We start from the raw sequence: 21,701 nt of genomic DNA on the forward strand, positions 1-21,701 counted from the left end.
TTATGGACTAACCTAAGTGACATAGGAATTATGGCCGCTTTCAATGAAAATTTTAAAAACGAATTCTCTAAATTTTTATGATTATGAGATGAGGATAAGGTAAGTCAAGAATGTCTGAATATTCGAAAAGGACACTGGCATAATTAAATGCTTGGATGTGGATGATATAAAAGTCATGGTATACGAAATTTTTTACTAGATTAGATTAATTGTTATTAATTAAAGAACAATTTGGTTACTCAAAATATCATTAACTATACAACCTTGTCTGTTGTGTGAAATATCGATTTTAAGACGACTTGTAAGGCTTTCTGCCAATGTAACTGAGTAACAAGTAGTGGATACCATGTTGTTTAAATTTTTTTTTTTTTTTTTTGTGGGTAAAACAAACATGTTAATGCAAACTTAGTCATGTGGGTTTAGTTTAAAGTCAAAATAATTTAATCGTGTGGATTTAGGCAATTGTCTACTTTAGGACAACAAACCTTACACAATTAATTAAAAAGAAATGGGTTTGATCTTTACAAAAAAAAAAAGAAAAAAAACTGACATGTTGGGCCTTTTCCTCTAAATTAATTAAAAAGAAATGGGTTTGATCTTTAGAAATAATAATAAGGACAAAAATTTTCAAGGGGAAGCAGTGTACCGGCTACGCCATGATAGAAGAGGATAAAATGACCGCTCCAGGGGCCACTCCCCCGTAGAGGATGCCGACCCTAATAATAATTAATCCAATATACCTCCAAAGTTTTACGGCATTGTCTTTTCTCTCCTTCTAGTTTTAGCCGGACCAGAGCAAAAATTTTGAAAACTGACCCCCCTGCCTAACCTCAAGAGCATTGCATGTGCATCTCTACTACTATAAACAAACGGTTGTGGCCGGGTTTCAAGTAATATTCATTCATTTCCATTGTTTTAAGGTTTCCTTCCTTCCTTTTTTGATCACCTCATGATGGCTTCTCAGCGAAGGTTTATTCAAAACAAGAAAGAGGCATATTGGTTCTATAGGATCATCTCTATATTCTATGACACCATTGGAAACCCTCCACACTATACCGAAGATATGAGGGAAGAAGCCGTAGAGACCTTGGACCTCCATGACCGGAACTTGATAGTGGTAGACGTTGGAGGTGGAACAGGGTTCACTACTTGTGGTGTTGTTAAGCATGTAGATGCCAAGAATGTTACCATTCTCGACCAATCTCCTCACCAACTTGCCAAGGCAAAGCAGAAAGAAGCCTTGAAGCACTGCACCATCATTGAAGGTGATGCTGAAGATCTTCCTTTCCCAAGCTGATTATCTTGATAGATATGTGTCTGCAGGAAGCATCGAATCTGCTTGGCACGACCCACGACTTGGCATCACTGAAGCATTTAGGGTTTTGAAACCAGGTGGGAAGGCATGTATGATTGGACCTGTGTATCCAACCTATTGGTTGACTCGTTTCATTGCGGATCTGTGGATGCTCTTCCCTAAGGAGGAAGAGTATATGGAATGGTTCGAAAGAGCTGGATTCAAAGATATTCAACTCAAGAGAATTGGTCCGAAATGGTTCAGAGGGGTCCGTCGACATGGGCTAATCATTGGATGCTGTGTAACGGGAGTGAAGTCGATGCCAGGCGATTCTCCTCTACAACAACTGGGTGGTCCAAAGGTAGAGGATTTGAAGAAGTCTAGAGTGAGTGCTTTCGTTTTCCTTTTACGTTCTCTTATCGGTAGCATGGCAGGATTATACTATGTTCAAATAACTAACTACATGTGGCTCAAAGATAAGATTGTTCCCAAAGGTAAGCCTCTTTGATTATCTCACAGAGAGAGAGAGAGAGAGAAATTGTGTGTCAGTGTGTGTGTGTGTTTCTTTTTCCTTGTTAGTTAGTTTGTTGTTGTAATAAGATTGCCAAAAAGCTAAACCTGGATGATAGTTCCAGCCGGGTTCGTGGAGTGATGGTGATCATCAAAGTAGGATTCTAGACCAATTTGGATACTCTACTGCCGAGCTGCCTGGCAAGACTGTGCTGCCAAGACAAGGTGAGGCATGCAATGACCGCCTTACCCCTGCTCGAGCGTTTTACTTGAGTGGGAGTAAGGCGGTCATTACATTCCTCACCGTGTCTTGGCAACACGGTGCTACCGAACAACTCAGTAGTAGAGGGTCTGGAGCTTGTCCCAAGACTCCCAAATGACTGATGAAGTGGTGATGGAATCAGTCACATAAGTCAATGAATATGGTCACGTGTTGAAATGGTACATGTCTTCTATATATATATATATATATTTTCTTGGGTTGGGTTGAGCTTAAGCTTATTGTTATTTTCAAATATATAGAATAAAAGAATGTGTTTTTTTGTACGAAAGCGTAGGCCAATGGGAGTACACATGGAAGCATCAATTGGGACAGCATTTTCGTCTGTGTCTGGGCATGTAGGGGTCACGCTCTCCCACAGAGCCTACCAATTTGCTTATACAATGTCAAGGTCCACTGTATCCTAACAAGTTAGTTTAAAGTTTTGAAAATCCAAGAGTACATGAGGGTGCACTTCATTATATGTTCGCCTAAAAAATACCAAGAAACAGTACCAATACAAGAGGTGATATGTAATTGAATTTGAACTTGAAATTTGATACTTATTCAGTCCATACTATTCCTCTATTAGTGAGTGATTAGAATTGCCACATCATCCTCCCATATGGTGCAAATAACTTGATAATTAATCCAAGAAAGGTCACACTATAGTAACCCAATTCACAAAAACAATCTAACTTGCAAATTTTCTTCTACAAAGAGTCACGCCATAGTTAAGTATATATTTTTAATTTGCACGTTAGAGACCAGCGTCAAGTGAAGGAGTCAACTAAGCCAATAGTTTTTCATTCTTAATTCGAAATGAGAAAGACCTCCACTTCTCCTCTACGATCTTTTTTCAAGTTTCTTGATTTTGGCTGAATGAATCGGAATCCATAAAGGCTGATTGCGCTTGTCTCGAATAATGAGAAAAGTAGTTTGAACATTCACATGTAGGGCCACTGGGGGAATCTTTATCAACTCCAATTCCCTGCCCGGCTCAGTTCCACAGTTCCTCTAACAAGGGGGTGGGGGTGAAATGACCACCCTACCCTTGCCTGAACACTCTGCTCAGGTAGGATCCACCACCCCTCTATTAGAGGAACTGGTCAACTGGGGAATTGGGCCGGGCAGAGATCTGGAGGAGAAAATTTGCCCGCTGGGGGTATGTTATTATGGGCTCTAAGGGTGTTAATCGGTCCATTTCAAGGAATGAAATGTAGAAAATAAAACCAAACTATTTATTAAACGTTTATGATTTACCAAATTAATTAATGATTCTGATTAAATGGTTATTAAGTAGTTCTAATTAAATGGCTTTCTCGATTTCAGTTTCAATTTAGTTGTCTATTAGAATTAATAATTTTGTGTCCAAATGGGATTGAAGCTGGTTTTGTTAGGCTTGAACCGGAAAATTATCATCTCCATTTATCTGTCCCTCTATTTCCTCCATTTTATCTAATGTGGGGGAGGGGAGTGGATCCCACCCAGGCAGTGTGTTCGGGCAGGGGTAGGGTGATCATTTCCACCCCCCTTGAGAGGAAATGGAGGAAATAGAGGGACAGATAAATGGAGACGATAAAAATCCGACTTGAACACGTCCATGACATCTAGGCTTAAATTCCGACTTAAAAAATATATTAAATTAATTTACATAGTGTATTCTACTACAAAACTAGAAAATGTATATAGAATGCTAAGACTAGCCAGTAAAGATGGAAGGATCCTCACATGGCGATCTCCTAGCCCAACCTGTTGAGTAGAAAATACTGGACTCCATGATCCTATAGTTCTATATAATTAAGGTGATGTGGGACTTTGTGAGATTTAGTCCCACATCGATTTGGTCAAGGGAGAATGCAAAGGTGAGACAGCTCTATATAATCAGGTGGTCTAGAGCATAGGAAATCACAGAGCGAAATATTCTTACGCCTTTTACTAAAGAATACCTTGTGCGTGCCACCTGTAAACAGCAAACAAATTCTATAGTTAAAAGAGTTGTGCTTTTGGTTCTCGAGGTGTTTGATGAAATGGTAATAAGAGTTTGAATCCCACCTGTAAACAGCAAACAAATTCTATAGTTAAAAGAGTTGTGCTTTTGGTTCTCGAGGTGTTTGATGAAATGGTAATAAGAGTTTGAATCCCAGGTGGTAGACAAGATGAAATGGTAATAAGAGTCTGGATTCCCCAGTTAGACAAGAGGGAGGGTTAGCTCACCGAAGCAAGAGGTTCTAGATTGTAAAGGGTTGTGTTTGTTCTTGGTGTGTTCGATCGGTGTAGGTTCAACATAGACCTTAGATATTAGGGCATCGATAGTCTTATAAGATGCCCTCATGACGGCTTGTGTGTGACCTGTGGAGATTGAAATGCAGGAGGAAGAATAAGATAACGATTCTTTTTTATGAGAGAAAATCTTTAAATTTAGAGAGGAAGCAAACTACATATAGAAAGCCTTTCCTATCTAGTTTTAAAATACATATTTTAGAAATATACTTACAAGGCAGAATTTGTAAGACTAATTTGTGATACGGTAATAGATAAATACTTGTAGTAGCATAACAATCGTAGGACACGAACCAGAAAAAATAATTTCGAACAACACGCACAGCGACAAGCACAAATAGGTTGAGTTGAATCGTATCAGGCAGATACTCTCATTAAGGTTTTAGATGCCTCACCTCTGCAAACGGGGTTGACCTTGCACCTAGCCCTCATAGATGAAACAACTCACTAAACGTATAGGTTAGCAGTACCTAATACGAGTACAGTAGGATTTTTCAATGGCTATATTATCTGTTTTAGAAGAAAATAGTCTCTGGAATGGACAATTACAGAGACATAAATCGTTTTCTGTTGATGTGTAAAATGTCAGGCAAGTCATGGTATACATAAGGTTCAAATACCCTTTCATGAAGGGGTATACCTATACATATACATGTAGCCTATACGTACAAGAATGAACTCTTTCAGGGGGAAGTGTGTCTATATATATTCCTCCACGTACAGGGAGGTAACCATTCATGGGGTTGTGTCTATTTGTATACATGTACATCGTATACGAATATGGTAAACCGAGTTTTAGAAAAAACTCAAATGCAAAACTTTTACTATCTAAAAAGAAGGTTTTACCCACACCCACACCCACACCCACACCCCGACCTCGGCTCAGCCTTGTGAATGGTGACTACCCCTCCAAGGAGCTCACACCCTTAAGAATTCAATCCTATATATATGCCACTCAAGTTACTCTTCAATTTGGCTCAAAAAATGAACATGAACTCAGCTAGAACGACAACCTTAGATTTAATTTATGGGTTTATTTTGTTTGATATGTGCAACTTAAAGAATTTATTCATTTAATCATGTGCCAGTCACTGCGTCTCACATTTTAAGGCATCTGAAATTCAGTAAAGACTAAAGATGGAAGGATCTTCAATTGGCAATCTGCTAGCCCAACCTGTCGAGAAGAAAATACCGTATCCCACATTTAGTCCCACGTCGATTTGGATCGGAGAATGGAAAGGTAAAAGAGCTCTATATAATCAGGTGGTCTGTTCAACAACAATTCACGCAGCCGTGTGCTAAGCACATTGCTAAGCACAAAGCGAACTATTCTTTCGCCTTTTACTAAAGAATACCGTGTGCTTGCCACTTATAAACGGCATACGCCAATTTGTGAAGGGTTTCTTTCTATTGATTGAGACCCTATAATTCTATGGTTAAAAGAATTGTGATTTTCGTTCGTGAGGTGCTTGATGAAATGGTAATTAGTGGTAATGGGACTTGGGTAGGGATGTAAACGGATTGGATGTCAGTTCGGATAGTGTCAATCTGACAGTTCGGTTCTTTTTTAAAGTTTTGATGTGAGTGTTAGGAAACCGAAACCAAACCAAATCAATAAATACTTTTTGGTTTTAGTTCGGTTTATGTTATCGGTTCAACTCGATTTGGTTCAATTTGAAAAAGGATATAGATTGGCTCATTTCCAACGGTCGGGCCATTCGGTTTAGCCTGAACAAGCCAAAACCGAATGGTGTTCTAACCCGCAAACCGCTAAAGCCTCGGTTCGATTTGGATTAGGCCGAATCGAACTGAGCCAAGCCAGTTTGAACGATTCAGGTTAGGTTTTGACATCCGTATTTTGATACATCAAGAGTAAGCTTCATAAAATATCCTATTTTTGGTTTTGGTTCGGTTTATATTATCAGTTCAATTTGATTTGGTTCGATTTGAAAAAGGATATAGACTAGCTTTGGCCTTTGGGTAGGGATTATGTAGGGTTTTTAGGGTTTGGGTCGGTTTTAGTGTTCGATTTGGGTTCGTTTCCAACGGTCGGGCCAATCAGTTTAGCCCGAACAAGCCGAAACCGAATGGTGTTCTAACCCGTAAACCGATAAAGCCTCGGTTCGATTTGGATTAGGCTCAATCGATCTGAGTCGAGCCAGTTTGAACGATTCAGGTTAAGTTTTGACATCTGTATTTTAATCCATCAAGAGTCAGCTTCATAAAATATCCTTATGAATCATTATACCCTTTATTTCAGTTCTTTTATTTCATATCAAATAAAAACCAACACCCCTATCATATCGAATCAATATGGTATCGACATTGAAAATACAATATGTATTTAATACAATATGATTTTAATATCTACTTTCTATGTATTCTACCGAATCGAATTCATACCAATTGACACCCTTAAATAATTCATGGTCCGCATGGAGGCCTTGTCCTTGTCCTCATTCACATGTTATCATTCACATGTTAAAGTCCATTTGAGAAGTCACTGTCTGATTTTATCATTTTTCCTTGGTTTTTTCACCCACGCATGGAAGCCAGAGTCGCAAAGAGATCTAATAAGAAAGGGAATCTTCATGTATCTTATAGATAGGGGCGTGAGAGTAACCCTCTTAACCTTTCATGGGGTCCCCCTCCTAAATTGATGTGGAAGACTGTATGACTTCTATGACTAGAAATGGCAAATTCCAAGGATCCCATCGAATTTCCTTCCCCGTGAACTCATGTTTCAATGAAATATCATACCTGCTCGAAACGTATAGTTCACATCACATACTTAGAATTGAAAACTGATCTCCCTTGACGTGAAGACCAATGCATATGTGCATCTCTAGTCTTTACTACTATATAAATGGTTGTGGGTGGGGTTTCAACTATTCTCATCATATCCCTTTGTTATTAGGTTTCTTTCTTGATCACCTCATCAGATGATGGCTTCTCAGGGGAGGTTTATTCAAAACAAGAAAGAGGCATATTGGTTCTATAGGATCATCTCTATATTCTATGATACCATTGGAAACCCTCCACACTATACCGAAGAAATGAGGGAAGAAGCCGTAGAGACCTTGGACCTCCATGACCGGAACCTGATAGTGGTAGACGTTGGAGGTGGAACTGGGTTCACCACTTGTGGTGTTGTTAAGCAGGTAGATGCCAAGAATGTTACCATTCTCGACCAATCTCCGCACCAACTTGCCAAGGCAAAGCAGAAAGAAGCCTTGAAGCACTGCACCATCATTGAAGGTGATGCTGAAGATCTTCCTTTCCCAACTGATTATGCTGATAGATATGTGTCTGCAGGAAGCATCGAATACTGGCCTAACCCACAGCGTGGTATCACTGAAGCATTTAGGGTTTTGAAACCAGGTGGGAAGGCATGTATGATTGGACCTGTGTATCCAACCTATTGGTTGACTCGTTTCATTGCGGATCTGTGGATGCTGTTCCCTGAGGAGGAAGAGTACATCGAATGGTTCAAAAGAGCTGGATTCAAAGATATTCAACTCAAGAGGATTGGTCCGAAATGGTTCAGAGGGGTCCGTCGGCATGGGCTTATCATTGGATGCTGTGTAACAGGAGTGAAGTCGATACCAGGAGATTCTCCTCTACAACAACTGGGTGGTCCAAAGGCAGAAGATATGAAGAAGAAGAAGAAGAAGCCTCTGATTGCTTTTGGTTTCAATCTACGTTCTCTTATCGGTACTATAGCAGCAATTTACTATGTTCAAATAACTACCTACATGTGGCTCAAAGATAAGATTGTTCCCAAAGGTATTCCTATTTGATTTGTTTATCACCTTATCAGAGAGAGAGAGAGAGAGAGAGAGAGAGAGAGAGAGAGACTATGTTGTACTTGCCAATAAAGAGTGAGAATGTGTTATGTATGTAATAAGATAACGAGTTTTATTTTGATTTAATAAAATCTTTAAATTATGCGCTAATTAGATTCAATTCCTACCCTGTTTCAAAATTCAAAATACTTAACTACAAACATAATATCCAACCACTTAACCAGATGGGAACAATCAATCCAAAGTTCCAAACTTCTATCATGGTAAGGTTGAAAAAGATTTAAATCATTGACGGATTAGATTTGGACTTGTTTGCAATACACATATTCGTAGTGATGGGTCGGAAATGACGGACCGAGTCCGAGCTTATGAGACAAGGAAAGACCGATCTCCCAGGGAGAAGGCCATGCTAAGTGCCGGGGTCCGTTATTCTATACACGACAGACAACACGTATGGACCTTTATCCCCTGAGGTTCGCTGATCGGTACGGTTGTGCGGTTCCTTTCATAGGGGGCTGAAATAACCATTCCAACCCCTGATCGAACACACTGCCCTGGTGGGGTCTACCTCCCTTTTATTAGAGGCATTAGGGAACCGTATCGGGCAGGGGAATCGCAGGTGATAAAAATTCAGTGGAACACATTTCGGGACAAGCCTCGGCGAGAGAACAACGGATCCCGAGTCCCTAAACACGACCCTACTCGTTAGGGATGGTTTGGTCAGAACCGACCTTATGCGAACTAACGGCCGATCCTAATACACTCTCGGAAAAGCGTAACGGTCCTGCGACTAGTGTGCCACAATCCTATCCACAAGAGGTAACCGACGGGAACTTATCCACAACACCGAAAAGACTCCAATTATGCTAAAAAACTCCTACGCGGGAGCCCTTACCTAACTCGCACACTCCCTACCACTATAAATATGAGGTGGTATCCCCTAGTTTCATTCATTCAATTTTTAATCGGATTATCTATTGCTAAGAGAGCTAATTTAAGCATCGGAGTGTTCGAGACTGGCTCGACTAGGTCACTTTAGTGCTAATCTTTCCTTTTGCAGGCCTCCTAGGTCGGCTCGCTCAACTCTTTACGCAACACGTAGCTACCCACATGAAGTAACATGCATGTAATAAAGAAAACAAATGAGAAGTAATACAAATCATGTTTAGTCTACGGATCAACTCATACATACTTTCAATGAACTAGCCTAAGAATAGAAGGAGCATGTATAAATTGAGACCGTAATCCTAATAAACCTATTGCCCATATCAATTTTGACAAAGAATGCAGAATAGAAGATGCCAAGAAATTTCTCTTTCCAAAGAAAAGAAAACATATTGCCATCAATGTTTAAAAATCAACATAGCTTATCTCTTATAGTAAAACCTTCATTCAACAACTCCCATAAGAATATTCAAAATTTAAGATATAAGGTAGGTCTCCATAAAATAGTCCACACATTCAAAGAACGAGACTAATTACTAATACGATAAAGATAGGACAATGGGAAGTCTGTATGGATTGAGTTTGAAAAAACAAAATCGGGATCTAGATTGAGATTTTCCGCACCCACGATAAAAACTTAATCTGTTTACTCATGGGTTCTGGCACTCAAATGGAATTCCCAGAACCATTGTTTGTGGAATTAAAATCGGATTGGAATTGGTTGGATTCAATTCTTGATTCAAAAAAATATGATCATTTTTAAGGTCCAAGTCGATTCCAGTCAAATTTGGCCAACATTTGGCCGATTACGCTTACTTGAACCTTGCCTCGGATAATGAGAAGAGTTAATTTGAACATTCACAAACACAATCTAGATATTCTATGTACGGCGTGCTGCCCGTAGCTGTCTGAGCGGTGCACAAACAGAGTGCGGCGCAATAACTGCCTTACCCCTGCCCGAGCACCTTGCCCGAACGAGGGTAAGGCGGTCATTGCACCTCACCTTATTTGTATGCTGCTCAGACCGCTACGGGCAGCGCACTGTAGAAGATCACGATCCAAGGGTCACAGTCACTCCCTGTACAGCCAAAGTAATTCAGGACTACGGTAGGCCAGGCTGAGCGCAACAGGGTTTGGCCTTGGAATTAATTTAAGTGTTTATTTTGTTTGATAGGTGCAACTTAAAGAATTAATTTTTTCAAATCATGTGACAGTCATTGCGTCTCACATTTTAAGGCATTTGAAATTCAGTAACGATGTAAGGATCCTCAATTGGCAATATCCTAGCCCAACCTGTTGAGAAGAAAATAATAGGCTCCAGCCAGTTCTATATACTTAAGGTGATGTTGGACTTTATGACATTTAATCCCACATCGATTTGGAACGGAGAATGAAAAAGTGAGATAGCTCTACATAATGAGGTGGTCTCTGCAGTACGAAATCACGCAGCCGTGTGGTAAGCACAGAGCGAACTATTCTTTCGCCTTTTACTAAAGAATACCGTGTGCTTGCCACTTACAAACGGCATACGCCAATTTTTGGAGGGTCTCTTTCTATTGATTGAGACCCTATAATTCTATAGTTAAAAGAGTTGTGATTTTTGTTCCTGAGGTGTCTGATGAAATGGTAATTAGAGTTGGTTTGATGAAATGGTAATTAAGAGTAGTTGGTAATGGGACTTGGGGAGATTAAATCTCCAACGCTACAAGTGTATAGGTTTCTAAGGTGGTACAGGTATGTACCAGAACATACTGAATTATCCGGTTTTGTACAAACTGACTGTGTTCAATTAATAGTTATCTTTCCCAAGTTTCTTGTGGACTTATCAAGTTCTAGGCAAATGGGGAGTTGTGAGACAACTATTTGATCTAAAGGTGTCAATCGGATGGTTCAAATCACTTTTTTCAGTTTTGGTGTGAGTTTTAGGAAATCAAAACCAAATCAATATCTACTTTTCAGTTTCGGTTTGGACTCAGTTTCGATTCGGTTTATGTTATCGGTTCAATTTGATTTGGTTGGATTTGAAAAAAGCTATAGACTGGCTTTGGGTAGGGATTATGTAGGTTTTTAGTGTTCGATTTCGGTTTGTTCCTAACGGTTGGGCTAATCGGTTTAGTCCGAACAAGCCGAAACCGAATGGTGTTCTAACCCGCAAACCGATAAAGCCTCAGTTCGGTTTGAATTAGGCTCAACAGTCCGGGCCTTGCCAGTTTGAATGATTCGGATTAGGTTTTGACACCCTTATTTTGATCTATCAAGATTCAGCTTCATAAAATATCCTTATGAATCACTATACCCTTTATTTCAGTTCTTTTATTTCATACCAAATAATAATCAAAACCGTATTGTATCGAGTCAATATGGTATCGACATTGAAAATACAATATGTATTTAGTACAATATGATTTTAATATCTACTTTCTATCTACTGTACCGAATCAAAATCATACCAATTGACAACCTTAAATAATGGATGGAGCCTTTGTCCTCATTCACATGTTGAAGTCCATTTGAGAACTGACTGGCCGATTCACTATTCATCTTTTGACTAGGTTTGTTGTTTCAATATTCAAGTCATCATTTTTGACAAAGCGATATATGAAATTCTCCTGAACAAGTTGGATCAAATGCAGAGGATGTTAGTGCTTTCATTATAAGAGAGAGAGAGAGAGAGTGTGTGTGTGTGTGTGTGTGTGTGTGTTTTGTTTCAATATTCAAATCATTATTTTTGACAAAGCGATACATGAGATTCTCCTGAACAAGTTGGATCAAATGCAGAGGATGTTAGTGCTTTCATTATAAGAGAGAGAGAGAGAGAGAGTGTGTGTGTGTGTTCAAGTCATCATTTTTGACAAAGCGATACATGAGATTCTCCTATACAAGTTGGATCAAATGCAGAGGATGTTAGTGCTTTCATTATAAGAGAGAGAGAGAGAGAGTGTGTGTGTGTGTGTGTGTGTGTGTGTGTGTTCTCCTATACAAGTTGGATCAAATGCAGAGGATGTTGTTTCAATATTCAAGTCATCATTTTTGGCAAAGCGATACATGAGATTCTCCTGAACAAGTTGGATCAAATGTAGAGGATGTTAGTGCTTTCATTATAAAAGAGAGAGAGAGAGAGAGAGTGTGTGTGTGTGTGTGTGTGTATTCTCCTATACAAATTGGATCAAATGCAGAGGATGTTGTTTCAATATTCAAGTCATCATTTTTGACAAAGCGATACATGAGATTCTCCTGAACAAGTTGGATCAAATGTAGACGATGTTAGTGCTTTCATTAAGAGAGAGAGAGTGATGTGTCCGTCCTTTGTTTTTTGTTAGCCAAGAAGCTAAACCTGGATGGTAGTACTAGCCGATCATGGACTAATGGTCATCTGGTAGGATTCCAGCTTCATGCGGACTTGGTTCCTGTCCAGCACCCTGCCCGGGCTGCGCATGCAACGTCGGACAGAGTGAGGCGTGAAAAGACCGCCTCACCTTTGCCCGAGCGCCTTGCCCGAGCAGGGGTGAAGCGATCTTTTCATGGCTCACTCTATTCGGCTCTACACATGCAGCCCGGGCAGGTGCTGGACATAATCTTTTTGGGCTTCATGCTAAGTCCGATGTTTCTTTTATTCTTTTTTTTTTACCCCCTCCTTGGGTTGAGCTAAAACTTATCATCGTTTTCAAAATATATGGGAAAAAAAATTTGTGGAATAGAAAAGGTTTTCCTGTACCCCTATGTGTTGTAATTATAAGGAATCTTTCGATTCACGTTTATTTATAAAGGTGATTCATAATATATAAATCTTTCTTACCTTTACAATTATAATTAATAAATTAATGTGATAAATGACTCCACCTTAGAATCGTTGATACAAGAAATCTAAGGGTCATACTTACCCCTTTATAGTCGTCGTTGCTATGGGAGTCTCTATATGTAGCCAAAATTTTCTCTTAATCATTAAGGGGCGGGAGATAAAAAAAAAAAGGTGAAATTTTTTTTTTTTTTTTTTTTTTTCCTTCTATATAGAAAAGAAAAAAAGGGGTTCCGTTGGAGTAAACTGGAACAAAATTTTCATAACCTTATGAAAAGGGCAGATACATAAAATCTGGGGGGAAAAAAAACTACATTGGACTGCTGTCCTTTGAGTTAAAGAGGAATTATTGGATTGTAAGATTATGAGATTTCTTGTCAATATTGTGGGTTCACCAATCTTTTTCTTTGAAGACAAAACTTCATTGACGTTCTTTGCATTTCCATTACCTTCTGTAATCCAAGGTCGCATCTAAATAAACTATTTCTACTGGGCATTTGAAGAAACTAGCCATTAATATCCATTTAAGTCATCAACTGTTTCAGAGATTTCCACGTTGATTGCTAAGCAGCTTTCATGCAAGGAAGCCTTTGTATGCGCCAATAACCAATCCATGACATTGATGTTCACAAGAAGGGACCACAAAAGTTCACGCATTTAAAAATTTGCTGAATACTAAAAGCGGAAAGGTTTTGTACACGGTCGTGTAAACCGTGTACGAAACTTCCCCCCCCCCCCCCCTTTACTTTTTTTTTTTATGAAACCCCCCTCCCCCTCCTCTTTCCTCTCCGTTTCCTTCTACCATTCTTCTCTATCACCGGCTCCTATCCCCCTCCTCCTCCGGCTCCAGCTCCCTAGGAAGGAAGAGGTTATCTGCTTAGCCAGCGCCATAGCTAGACTCTTTCTTCTCTTATTCCTTTCAACTCTGCTTTCTTTCTTTCTTTCTTTATTCATCCTTCTTCTTGTTGTCGTGGGACTGCCTAGCTCTGACGAAGACAAAAGGGAACTCTCTGTGCTCTGAAACCGATAGCCATCGCTCTCCGTTTTCCTTGGTGATCCCAACCCTCCCGCACACCACATGGCAAGACTCTCAGACGTTGGGGCAGTAGACGATCCTATATACAGGGTTACCCTCACTTATCCTCTCGATTTTGAACCAGTTCCTCATTATCAACTCCCTTGGGTGCCCTGGCTTCCCCTTCACCGTCACATACCTCAAACTCGAATTCTTTGACGACGACCACCACCAACCTCTGGATTGCTCCCTCATCTCTTCCACCTACCACACCCTATTGTCCATTCCAGAGAAGCAAATGTTCATGTCCATCGATTCCCGAATTATCATCGTTCCCTCTTCTTCTTCTTCAGACGGCAATTCCAATTCTGGGTGTTCTGAGGATGCTGGAGAGACCATCACTGGGGTACCCATGTTCCTTTCGTTGGTGCTTTGCTTCACCGTTGGGGTGTGGGCCGTGTGGCTTTGACTGGTGGAGCTCTCTCTCCTGCCCACCGAGACACCCCCTCCGCCGCCTCCCTTGATAGCGGAGACAATGTAGTACGGCATCCCTGCTTGAAGCTCATTGCTATCAGTATCCTGCACTGCGGATTGATGGTCGAGCTGGTGGTGGTGATGATGAGAGAAGCCATCTATAGCCTGAACAAAGGCCAAAATCGACAACCCCAAAAGGAGGAGAGCTCTGTTCCACATGATGGATAATCGATCGTAGATAGTTTGTCCAGGGAGGGAAAATGGTGCTGCTTAGAAAACAAACAAACTGTGTTGATGGAATGCGAGAATGAATTAATTGAGAATTGAGATGAAAGGGAAGGTTATGATTTGGCCAACAATGTGAAATGTCACAAGACTAGTCTGAGGGGAACCTGAAAGAAGAAATAATGGAAACCTTGGGTGAACAAGGATGGGAAGAGAAGAGGGATGCTGGCATGGAGGGTTGTGGAAGATGAGGGGGTGGGAGGGTAGGAGCCGTATGTGGAAGAGAGAGAGAGAGGGAGGGAAGGGAAGAGAGAGCTGGAGCCGGAGGAGGAGGGGGATGGGAGCCGGTGACGGAGAAGAATGGTAGAAGGAAACGGAGAGGAAAGAGGAGGGGGCGTTTTCATAAAATAAAAAAAAGTAAAGGGGGGAAAAGTTTCGTACACGGTTTACACGACCGTGTACAAAACCTTTCCCCATACTAAAAATAGTTTAAGAAATATTTTATCACGTTAAAGCATATTGATGTCAAGGTTCGTGATAATTACCATTTGTGGGGTATATCTGTCATTCTACGGTTCAACTAAAACTTTTGCTATTATAAATAATGGGGTTACAAGATCTTCTCTTTAGACAATACTAGAGACTACCAAAATATAAATAACAAACTGTTCTTGGATAATAAAGAAACTCACCAAACAAAGGTGGATTAACAAGATTACAGTACCCTCACAATAAGGAATAGCCTCAATACATCAGATTTCATTACTTGTTGCTTCAACAAATTCGGTATCTTGAAGTGTGTCAAGTCTAAGCCAAGTGAAAATAAATTGTTATGTATCTTTAACTTTAAATGGTTCTGCAGGTGGTATTGGAATAATCTATCGTAATTGTGCTGGTCATCCTCTCCATGCGATGTGTGAGGCTATGGCAATTCAACATTCTTTATTCAAAACAGTTTCTGAAGGTTATGATCGAATTATTATTGAATTACATTACAAGAGTATAATCTCATATTTACAAGGAGGGTTGCACTCTTCACCACTCTCTTTGCATGCCATCTTGGAAGATGCTATACAACTATCTTCTTGTTTTGAAAATTGTATCTCTGGTTTTTTTTCCAAGTTGCATAGACTCCCTGGCAAGGAAGACTTTATCGGTAACGTGCACAATGGTATTGTCTATTTCTGATCCATGGCTATTGGATTTATGTGTCCTACAATCACGACCTTTCTTGTTTTCTAAATAAAGTGCTTTTACCAAAAATAAAAATAAAATAAAAGAGGACGTGGTCATGCCGCAACCCAATAGAAGGTAGAGCCGCAAAGTGACCTGAGAGTAACTCTCTTAACCTTTCATGGGGTCCCCCCCCCCCCCCCCTCCTACATTCACGTGGAGGACAACATGGTTGTATGACTTCTATCCCAACTTGTGTGTATTTATACTACTGATGGTGATCCTTACTGTTGAATTCTTCTTTTTTTTTTTGGTAAAGAATTCTTCTCCCACCCTTGCATAGAACAAAATGTTTGACGGAATAGCAAATTCCAAGGATCCTTTGACTTTCCTTCGTCGTAACTCGTAACTCATGGATGAAATATGGATCATACCTACTCCGTTACGTATGCTTCACTCGCTCCCTCCGCACCACTTACTGCCTCGTTCCCATGATCACATCAGATACTCAGAACTCAAAACTGATCTTCCTGACGTGAAGACCAATGCATATCTGAATCTTGAGTCCGGATCATCTCCTACGCGAAGGAGAGTAGTTGTTCTCCTACAACATTAATGAGCCAACACGTGCAAAAGATGAGAAAGGCAACCTCTTCAACTAAACCTTCTATTTTTTTTGAACTTTTTTAAACCACAACCTAAGTAGGACCCACTGATGAATAACATCTTTATTTTAGTTTATTCTTTGCAGGGTGAATAAAAAGTTAAAAAAAATTATAAGGTTGAGTAATGGATCATAAAGATTGAAATAAAAAAATGGGAAGGATTCATTGTTGAATAGAATGAAAGAGATTTAGAGACAATAATGGGATAAGATAGAATTTAAAAATAAAAAAAGAGATTTAGAGAGAAGAATATTTCTTGTGAGTCTGGAAATTCTTACAGCCCTCATCTTTGATTACAAGCAGATCTTTAAATATAGATATTGAAGAATCTTCCATGCCAAAAGGCTTCATTGAGAATCCTTTCTTCAATCACATTCCTTAAGCTTTCTATGGTTGGATTTCGATGTTCGCAGAAGAAGGAGAAAGACGAAGAAGATGAAGGATGAAGAAGAGGATAAAAAAATGAAAAGTAAATATTTATTTTTAAATATTAGTGGGACCCACTTAAGTTGTGGGTGTCAAAGAAAAAAAAAATGATGGTTTGGAGAGAAGAGGTTGCCGGTCATACCCCTTCCACGTGTCGGTTCTTTAACGTTGGAGGAGATTAACTATTCTCCCTGAACAAGGAGAGGATCCGGACACGTGAATCTCTAGCTACTACTATATAAATGGTTGTGGGTTTCAACTATTCTCATCATATTTGGGTTTCCTTCATTCCTTCTTGATCACCTCATGATGGCTTCTCAGCGGAGGTTTATTCAAAACAAGAAAGAAGCATATTGGTTCTATAGGATCGTCTCTATATTCTATGACACCATTGGAAACCCCCCACACTATACCGAAGATATGAGGGAAGAAGCCGTAGAGACCTTGGACCTCCATGACCGGAACCTGATAGTGGTAGACGTTGGAGGTGGAACTGGGTTCACTACTTGTGGTGTTGTTAAGCATGTAGATGCCAAGAATGTTACCATTCTCGACCAATCTCCTCACCAACTTGCCAAGGCAAAGCAGAAAGAAGCCTTGAAGCACTGCACCATCATTGAAGGTGATGCCGAAGATCTTCCTTTCCCAACTGATTATGCTGATAGATATGTGTCTGCAGGAAGCATCGAATACTGGCCTGACCCACGGCGTGGTATCACTGAAGCATTTAGGGTTTTGAAACCAGGTGGGAAGGCATGTATGATTGGACCTGTGTATCCAACCTATTGGTTGACTCGTTTCATTGCGGATCTGTGGATGCTGTTCCCTAAGGAGGAAGAGTACATCGAATGGTTCGAAAGAGCTGGATTCAAAGATATTCAACTCAAGAGGATTGGTCCGAAATGGTTCCGAGGGGTCCGTCGGCATGGGCTTATCATTGGATGCTGTGTAACGGGAGTGAAGTCGATGCCAGGAGATTCTCCTCTACAACAACTGGGTGGTCCAAAGGCAGAAGATATGAAGAAGAAGAAGCCTCTGATTGCTTTTGGTTTCAATCTACGTTATCTTATCGGTACCATAGCAGCAATATACTATGTTCAAATAACTAACTACATGTGGCTCAAAGACAAGATTGTTCCCAAAGGTAAGCCCATTTGATTTGATTATCACCTTATCAGAGAGAGAGAGAGAGAGAAAGAGAGTTTGTTGTACTTGCTAATAAAGAGAGAGAGAGACAGACAGTGTGTTGTACTTGCCAATAAAGAGAGTGATCAGTGTGTTATGTATGTAATAGAGTAGGCTGTTATTTGTTTTGGAAAGAATAATTAGTTAAGATTTTATATGTTTTATTTATTAAGCGGTTTCGTTTTTCAAAATCAAAATTGAATCGATTAATAAATAATATAATAGTTCCAATTAACGATTCAATTTTGATAAATAGTTTCAGTTTGCAATAAACACCTATAATTAGAATCGTTATCCCCTTCAATTCGCTGTCCCCTCCACCCCTCCAAATCCTTCAATTCCTCACATGGAGGCAGAAATGACCATCCTATTCCTTACCCGAAAACACTGCCCAAGGTGGAGTCCACTCCCCCCTACTAGAGGAATTGGAGGTGATAATTATTCCCCTTCATTATGGCATCCCAGTGGTGGATTCCGTTCACCTTTTTTTTTTCTTTTTTTTTGAGGGGGGGATTCCCTTTTTTTTTTTGGGGGGGGGGGGGGGATTCCCTTCACCTATGTTGAAGTAAAACTTTAATCCCACAAAAATGTACCATAGAAATTGAAATTCAGTTTCTACTAAAAAAAATTATTTTGGGGGGGGGGGGGGGATTCCCTTCACCTATGTTGAAGTAAAACTTTAATCCCACAAAAATGTACCATAGAAATTGAAAATCAGTTTCTACTAAATTTTTTTTTTAAATGAGTAAAGATGGAAGGATCGTCGCTTGGCAATTTCTCAGCCGGACTTGTTAGTGCACGGTATCGAAACGGATATCGACGACCTATAAAACTGATACTATACCGATACAGTATCGGCCTGGTTCGGTTGTATAGAACAAAAATACCTCTAAATTTCTTTTAAAAAATGAGTTTTCTAACTATTTTACCCCTTATCCGTACCGTACTACCAATACGGTATCAACACGATATCGATATCAATGACTAGCAAAACCAATACATATCGCCCGATACGAACAATACGATACTGATACTTAGAACCATGATTGTAACCCTTAGAATCGCTCTCCTCATCCACAACTACCCCATGCAACTCTAGTGCAGTGCCCAACACGTACTAGACTCTTGGGCAGCGCTGGATGAGAAATCGGACTTGTCAGATTTGATAGAGAATGAGCAAAAAGAAGTACTCTCCTCTCATTGTGAGAGGTGAGGCACGTTATTACTTCAATAATTCCGATAACTCAACTGATCATTCAATCTATGGCTAACGGCCAATTCAGCTTACATTTATAAGAAATTTAAAAACCCAAGTCTAAGGGGCTTAATTAATTGCAAATGAAAAAGACCAAACAAGCACGTTCCAATGCCGAAATCCTGAACCATAAAGGGCTTGGCTACTAAAAGCTAAGGAAGAAGGCAGCAATCGTGTTAAGAATAATGAAAATTTAATTGGGAACGTGGTTAATCCTACTATTAAGGAACCAGTGATTGGTTGTGGTAAAGGTGAGAAAATTCCTCTCATGTGTCGCGTGTACGAGAGCGTAGTCCAGGAAGGGGCAACCCAGTGCATCACCCTACCTCTCCTTCCACACAATAATGAAGATTGCATCATGGAATACTAGGGGTTTGACTGACCCTGATAAAAGGAGAGTGGTGTTTGATTGGGCAATTAAAAATCAGCTTGGGATTTTTGCTTTGTTGGAGACTGTGCAGGTGCGTTTGGATTCAATGGTGGCGGTGCAAATGATCGTGGGGACTTTCCAAGCTCGTTGGGAATTACTTTGGCTACTAGAGGAGATCCGAGGTTTGCGTGATGGTTTTTGAAGTTGCAATTTCATTTATCATGTTACGGAGATAAATGTTTGTGCGGATTACTTAGCTGGCTTTGTTCATTCTGTGCATGAACTTGATTTAAATTCTAATTGTCTACCGGAAGCACTTTCCACTAAAATAAGGAATGATGCTTCGGGTATGACATACTATAGGTTGTAATCTCTTTTATTCTACTAATATAAGCTCCTTTTAACCAAAAAAGAAGGCAGCAAAAATATTCCCTTGACAGGTAAGGCACGTTATTACTTCAACAATTCCGATAACTCAACTGATCAATTTTATTTTATTTTGATAAAGTAACTCAATTGATCATTCAATCTATGGCTAACAGCCAATTCAACTTCCATATATAAGAAATTTAAAAACCGATATCATAGAAATTGTAACCATGGTTTTAGTGCACGGTATTGGAACGGGTATCGACGACCCGCAAATACTGGGGCCCATGTTATCGATAAGGAAACATAGCTTTATGGCCTTTAGTCCCACATCAGTTTGGAACGAAGAATGAGAAGGTGACGGAGCTCTATATAATTAGGCGCCTCCTAAGATGATAAGAAATCACGCAGCCATGTGGTAAGCACAGAGCGAACTATTCTTTCACCTTTTACTAAAGAATACCGTGTGCTTGCCACTTACAAATGGCGTATATTTTTGGTTCTCAAAGTGTTTATGAAATGGCAAGGGACTCTCTCGTTTGAGATCCTATAAATCTGTAGTTAAAAGAGTCGTGTTATATGCAAGATAATCTGAATTAAAATAAAATAAAAGAGAAATAATAGAGATAGACAAAGAGGAAGGGAGAGATAAATTTGGGATAGAGTTTTGCTTTACAAATGAAGCAATGGCGTCCTGGCGCAATTGGGAAGTCACCAATCCTCCCTCACGATAAACTCAAGAATTAACTAATATTTTTCTCCTTCCTTTCTACTTCTTCATACATCAATAAATACACGGCTAATATTAACTACCCACTTCCCCACTCCTACAATTTCTCTCAACTCCTAAAATATCCCCCTAAACTTATCCCACTTTCAATAACTACATATAATAAATAACTATTATCCCGTAGATTCATATAATTAATAATAACTAACTATAATCACAAAGAACTACACCTAAATAAAAATCGACACATAACATTTCATCTCCCTAAATTTTGGTCTTGCCCTCAAGACCACTAAATTACAAATAAAAATTAAAAATAACTACACCCGGATCCCAAATCTTGTTTGGGTAATTTCCAAGCTGCTTCCGCCGATTGCGAATGTTACGCCCGTGAACTCGTCGGTCCAATAATACCAACATTTGAAGAACCAGATGAAAAACTCGTATGGACCCGAGACGGTCAATCTCTGTTGAACAAATCGTTTCCATCCAGCCTTTGAACAGAGGAGGATACACCCGTATAGACCCGTGACAGTCGATTTCCTCCGCTATGCCTGGCTTTGATGTCATTTGTTATGTGCAAGATAATTTGAAAATAAAATAAAATAAAAGAGAAATACTAGAGATAGACAAAGAGGAAGGGAGAGATAAATTTGGGATAGAATTTTACTTTACGGATGAAGCAATGGCGTCCTGGCTTAATTGGGAGGTCACCAATCCTCTCTCAAGATAAACTTAAGAATTAACTAATATTTTTCTCCTTCCTTTCTACTTCTTCATACATCAATAAATACACGGCTAATATTAACTACCCACTTCCCCACTCCTACAATTTCTCTCAACTCCTAAAATATCTCCATAAACTTATCCCACTTTTAATGACTACATATAATAAATAACCATTATCCCGTAGATACATAT

At 39.7% G+C, this 21,701-nt stretch overlaps 2 protein-coding genes, 2 non-coding genes and 1 pseudogene across 4 annotated transcripts; all 5 read left to right on the top strand.

Annotated features, from left to right (window-relative positions):
• Positions 1-5,635: 5,635 nt before the first annotated feature.
• Positions 5,636-5,762, top strand: LOC122649306 (annotated as a pseudogene).
• A 1,499-nt stretch (positions 5,763-7,261) lies between these two features.
• LOC122671811 (2-methyl-6-phytyl-1,4-hydroquinone methyltransferase, chloroplastic-like) lies at positions 7,262-8,168 on the top strand. The gene has a single exon (XM_043869262.1). The coding sequence runs from the start codon at positions 7,289-7,291 to the stop codon at positions 8,144-8,146; it is 858 nt and encodes a 285-aa protein (XP_043725197.1). The 5' UTR covers positions 7,262-7,288; the 3' UTR covers positions 8,147-8,168.
• Positions 8,169-10,544: 2,376 nt separating this feature from the next.
• LOC122649299 lies at positions 10,545-10,660 on the top strand. The gene has a single exon (XR_006331262.1). It is a non-coding gene; the product is annotated as a U5 spliceosomal RNA (small nuclear RNA).
• A 6,490-nt stretch (positions 10,661-17,150) lies between these two features.
• Positions 17,151-18,050, top strand: LOC122671833 (2-methyl-6-phytyl-1,4-hydroquinone methyltransferase, chloroplastic-like). The gene has a single exon (XM_043869281.1). The coding sequence runs from the start codon at positions 17,178-17,180 to the stop codon at positions 18,027-18,029; it is 852 nt and encodes a 283-aa protein (XP_043725216.1). The 5' UTR covers positions 17,151-17,177; the 3' UTR covers positions 18,030-18,050.
• Positions 18,051-20,458: 2,408 nt separating this feature from the next.
• Positions 20,459-20,570, top strand: LOC122649305. The gene has a single exon (XR_006331267.1). It is a non-coding gene; the product is annotated as a U5 spliceosomal RNA (small nuclear RNA).
• Positions 20,571-21,701: the final 1,131 nt, after the last annotated feature.

Source organism: Telopea speciosissima, chromosome 1 (genome assembly GCF_018873765.1).
Source record: "Telopea speciosissima isolate NSW1024214 ecotype Mountain lineage chromosome 1, Tspe_v1, whole genome shotgun sequence".
Lineage (NCBI taxonomy): Eukaryota > Viridiplantae > Streptophyta > Magnoliopsida > Proteales > Proteaceae > Telopea > Telopea speciosissima.